The sequence below is a fragment of the Carex rostrata genome, chromosome 1, assembly GCF_964058835.1.
Source record: "Carex rostrata chromosome 1, lpCarRost1.2, whole genome shotgun sequence".
Lineage (NCBI taxonomy): Eukaryota > Viridiplantae > Streptophyta > Magnoliopsida > Poales > Cyperaceae > Carex > Carex rostrata.
The window spans coordinates 6,228,933-6,233,698 of record NC_135918.1 but is presented as its reverse complement, the minus strand read 5'-3'; the positions used below and the strand labels follow the sequence as shown (position 1 = coordinate 6,233,698).

Genomic DNA, 4,766 nt, shown 5'->3' with positions numbered 1-4,766 from the left:
AGAGATTTTCTAGGAATATGCATGAAATTCACCTTAAAAAAATCATAGATGATTTTTCTCACATTGCTATAATTTTGCGCACTATTCATTTCTACAAAATGAGATCTCATTGCTATATATATTTGATGTTTTACCAAAACCTATCTGTCGGAATAATATTTGATAAAATATTCTACTTCAGCGTTTATTAAAAATATTTGCCATATAATAAATAACTGAAATAGTAATTGTTATAACAAATAGCATGCATAACACTAAAAACAATTTCTAAGTAAAAAGATAACACATATAAATTACCAAACAAAGACACATCTCACACATATCATAAACAAATACCAATAACTTGCTATAATAAACGACACAACTAGGTACTAAACTGCAACAACAACATAGCAGTACTTATTCCAACAATCTCCTCTTTCACAACAAAAAAAAAACACCATAGCCCAACGAATTTACTCCCAAATGCACATAACTCATTCTTCAACCAACTAAAATATCATAACAAATTACTCTGTGGCAGTCTCTGCTGGAACTGCTGGCTCCTCTACTGGTACTGGCTGAGCTATTTCCTCTGCAGCAGGAACTGGTGCTTCGGGTTCTGCCTCGATGGGCTTCACTTCTTCAACAGCCTCAACTGTTGCTGTTTCCTCAGCAACTGCGGCCTCTGGTGCGGCGGGTTCTTCGGTTGCTGCTTCCACAGCTTCAACTGGGGTTTCCTCCTTTGGTGATTCCTCGGTGGCAGGGGCTTCTACTGGAACCTCCACATCAGTTGATTCTGATACTGGTTTCTCGGTTGGTACTTCTACTGGAGCAGCTGGAGCCTCTTCTACCACTGGTACAGGGGCAGCTGGAGCCTCTTCTACTGCTGGTACAGGGGCTGCTGGAGTTTCTTCTACAACTGGTACAGGGGCAGCTGGAGCCTCTACTGGGGCAGGGGCAGATGGGACTTCAACAGGGGTTGATGCTACCTGTAATATTCAAAAAGACTCATAAGTATGTAAAACTCATGATCCAAACTAAAAATGTTTTTTTGTTGTTAATAAAATACGCGACTGATGTTCTAGCTTCGGTACGACTATTTTTCTTCTTGTTATTCTTATTCCAATTCTAGGATCATCAGTTACTACGGCACGGGAAATATTAGCAAAGTTGGCAGATCCAAATTTCTGCAGGTATATATAATACCAATCCGATATTTTGGCACATCAAATTTTAAGTAAACTTTTCAAAATACATGTTAAACCATCTATAATCATCTTTTCTTATACATATATACAAAACAATGTTCCTAACATCTGATCGGTGCAAACAGAAGTGTAACAGCGCAAAAAACAATATATCTGATGCACTGTATACGCCTACATAGTGATCTTGATCAGCTGCTTAGTAGTCATAAATAATAGTAGGCATTAACTAATAATTTGTTGAGAACATATGCTTTCCATCTCTTATTTCACTAATTAAGTTAATTTACTTGTGAAACACCCAAATAACAATGCAGAAATACAAAAAATATAAATAGAAAATATATGTCTTTGTGATCCTGAATATGTGTGTGTGTGTGTGGGGGGGGGGGGGGGGGGGGGGGGGGGGGGGGGGGGGGGATGCATCTAAACACCAATGATCAAATTAAGCTCTCAGTAGATAAAAACTAACCTCAACAGAAGCCATGGAGAATTGATGAAGTAGGAATGGAGATGCTTACTGTCAAGTATTAGCAAAAGAGGAGAAATTAAGCGCAACTGCTGGTGGATGGAAATGCTTTGAGGGGTTCTGGGACTATTTATACCAGTGCTGAAGTGTCGCTAGACCCTTCTCATAGGAAAAAAAAAAAAAAAAAAAAAAAAAAAAAAAAAAAAAAATCTTGCTGTGCTGTATATAAGGTTGATATAGACTAATTTAATGAAGTAAAGTGTACGTGAGATTGGTTAAAAAAATCTTGAGATCGGTTACAAATTTTTCCAAATAATTTATTTATGGAGTTGGTTTTGGAAAAGATTAAAGATTCTGGAGCATTCATTTTTAAAGAAACTTGGATCTTGATTTTATAGAAAATAAAATTAAAAATTATAATTATTCAAAATAGATAGTTCACAGTGTTCCACCAACTTTTATTTGTTTTTATTAAATATTTTGAATATCAAGTTAGAAAATTAAAATTGTTAATGTGCTCTTCATTTCTCAAGTATCATGTGTATTAAATTGGCCCGATTTCATAGTCATTTAGCCTTTCTTAAACATTTTCAAAATATACTTGTTTGATCAAAATAAATGAACAATTAAATTTAAAATAGACTTCAATTTGACACATTACCGATCTAAATAATTAAGAACATGTCAATAATTTGACATCTTAAATTAAATTAATTATATTTTGCAAGAAATAAATATATTATAAAAATTGAATGTATACTAGGAGTATTGAAATTTAAGGGTAAATAATTAAAAAGCAATGTTTCGAATAAACCTTAGATTAAATTCATGAGTAGTTTTGGTGAGCTTAATATTTTTTTGTTAGATAAAGATGGAGGTCAAATTGTCAACTTTAAATTATAAAATATCTTTGTTGAATCTTAATTAGCAAAATTTCAATAAAAATATTTATGTATTTCGTCTAAAATAAAAGGTTCAAGATTATATTTTCTTTCCGTTATTCTAAAGGAATACGTTATATTGAAAACAAACTTGTTTGAACGTAACAACCGTGAGAATCCGGTTAAGTAGTTATCAAAATAAAAATAAAATTTATGAACACATTCTTTTATAATTTAGATATCTTGCGTATTATAAATAATAAATTTTTAAACCAACCCTCCAAGCAGATTGAAAATTTATCAATTCAATTTAATTGACGCTTAATTTATATTCAAATAGAAGTGAGGATATGGTACTTAATTTGTCTTGTGCATATAGGTTTTAGTATGGATTCATAATTTTATTTTTAATATTCAAACTGTTCATATAATTATCACATGGAAATGTACCTCGAGATCAAATTTTATAATTTTTACTCTTTTTTTAGATAGGTAAAAAATCAATATTTTTTAATGGTTCCCAAACTTTAAATAAGGTGATTTTCTACCTATCTAAAAGGAAAAAAAGATTCTAAGAAATATATAATTTTGTCTTCAGATACATGAAAAAAAGAATCATATTAAAGGTTTCACTGTTTAAACTTTTAAAACAAAAATTTAGATCTATAATACAGACCAATGTGCACATTGCAAAGTACTGTAGCCTCGCTCGCCAAACAATTCTCAAATCAAATCATATTAATACACAATCTACGTATAAAAGTACATGTAAACTTTATTTTTATTATTTTTTATAATCAATGTATCAATATCAAAAATTATAAAATAAATATATATATAGTTATCAATATACAGTTTCCCCTCCACTCTGTAAAGATGATAAATGCAATTGTCCGAAAGTAGGCAGCCCATCTTTCTTTCTTCCTAACCCCATTATACAACCTTTTACGATTCCCAAGATACTCTTTGCCACGTGGTTGTTTATTATTGGTGTATCCGTAGGACCAATGCCAAGCGCAGGTCTTTTCCACCTGGAAAGGTATCCTAGAGGTCCCACGCCGTGCCCGTCCATTTTTTTCTCTGTCATCATCTGCAATTGCTCCTAATTACACCATTAAATTTGAAACATCTCCTAATCCGGTGCTTAGTTGTTATTAAACATTTAAAAACAACAATAATCTTTTCCCAGGAATATAATTATGTCAACTAAATAACCAAAATTTGGATGACCAATGAAAAATAAAAGTTCATAAAAATTGATGTATTGTATATTCAATGCAATGCGTTAGAAAGTTGATGGGAAAAGATGGCTAATTTCTGGTTTGCTTGTCCACTAGAAGTCTAGAACGAATATCTGAATTAGGGAGGGCGGTGCTGGTGGTCCCCACGAGATAGAGAGAGCTGACGTGTCAGCTAGGCAGCCGCGTGGGTGACAGCCCAGTCAGGGGCCCACTTTGGTCAGAGTCCACGTGGTTCTTCATAAGAAATGAAATGTTGGCCCACTTGCAAGAGACCGGACAAACAATGTACTGCTGCCTTAATTAGATAAGATATGTTACTGATCTCCAATTTGTACCATCTGAATGGATGATGAACATAGTTGAAATGAAAAAAAAAACGAGAATTGAAAGTTGTGATTTCCCCTACAAATAAGATGAAGAATACAAATTTGGAATGAAATTCGCTGTTATTCTCTTCCTGTAAACAGTAATCCTGCTATCTCTACTTTTTCGAATCCAACAGTTCAATTTTCTTGGGAACGAATCTCAAAGCAACTTTTTTTAAAACTTTTCTATACATGCATCTCGAAACAATTCAATGACTGGATTTGGAAAAACAGAGATAGCAGGAACACTGTTCATGCATGAGAATAACAACGATTTTGATTCTACAAATTCAAAGGAAGAAAAGAAAAAAAAAACATCATAAATAATTCTTATTTTATTTAATATTCAATTAAAATGATAATAGAGTTAATTAACTTCTTATAATCTTTTAAAGATTATAATTTTGTTATCATCGAGAATTAACAATAAATAAAATCAAGACCAACATCTAAGGACTTGTTCATCATACATATATTCAGTGGGAATGTAAAGGAAATGGAATTTAATTTCTCAACTCCATTCGGACGGTTCAAAACTAATGTTTTTCTTTTCTCAATTTATTTCCTATATTTGTTCCCTAAACAGTGCAAATGGATGAAAATTAAAATATTAAATCCAACTT

The 4,766-nt window shown here is 32.3% G+C and overlaps 1 protein-coding gene across 1 annotated transcript; it reads right to left on the bottom strand.

Moving 5' to 3' along the window:
• Positions 1–249: 249 nt before the first annotated feature.
• On the bottom strand, positions 250–1,814 carry LOC144554379 (uncharacterized). Its single transcript, XM_078302704.1, has 2 exons — positions 1,660–1,814; positions 250–971 (listed from the first exon to the last, which is right to left on the bottom strand). Exons 1-2 carry the CDS (start codon positions 1,672–1,674, stop codon positions 510–512), a joined length of 477 nt encoding a protein of 158 aa, XP_078158830.1. The 5' UTR covers positions 1,675–1,814; the 3' UTR covers positions 250–509.
• Positions 1,815–4,766: the final 2,952 nt, after the last annotated feature.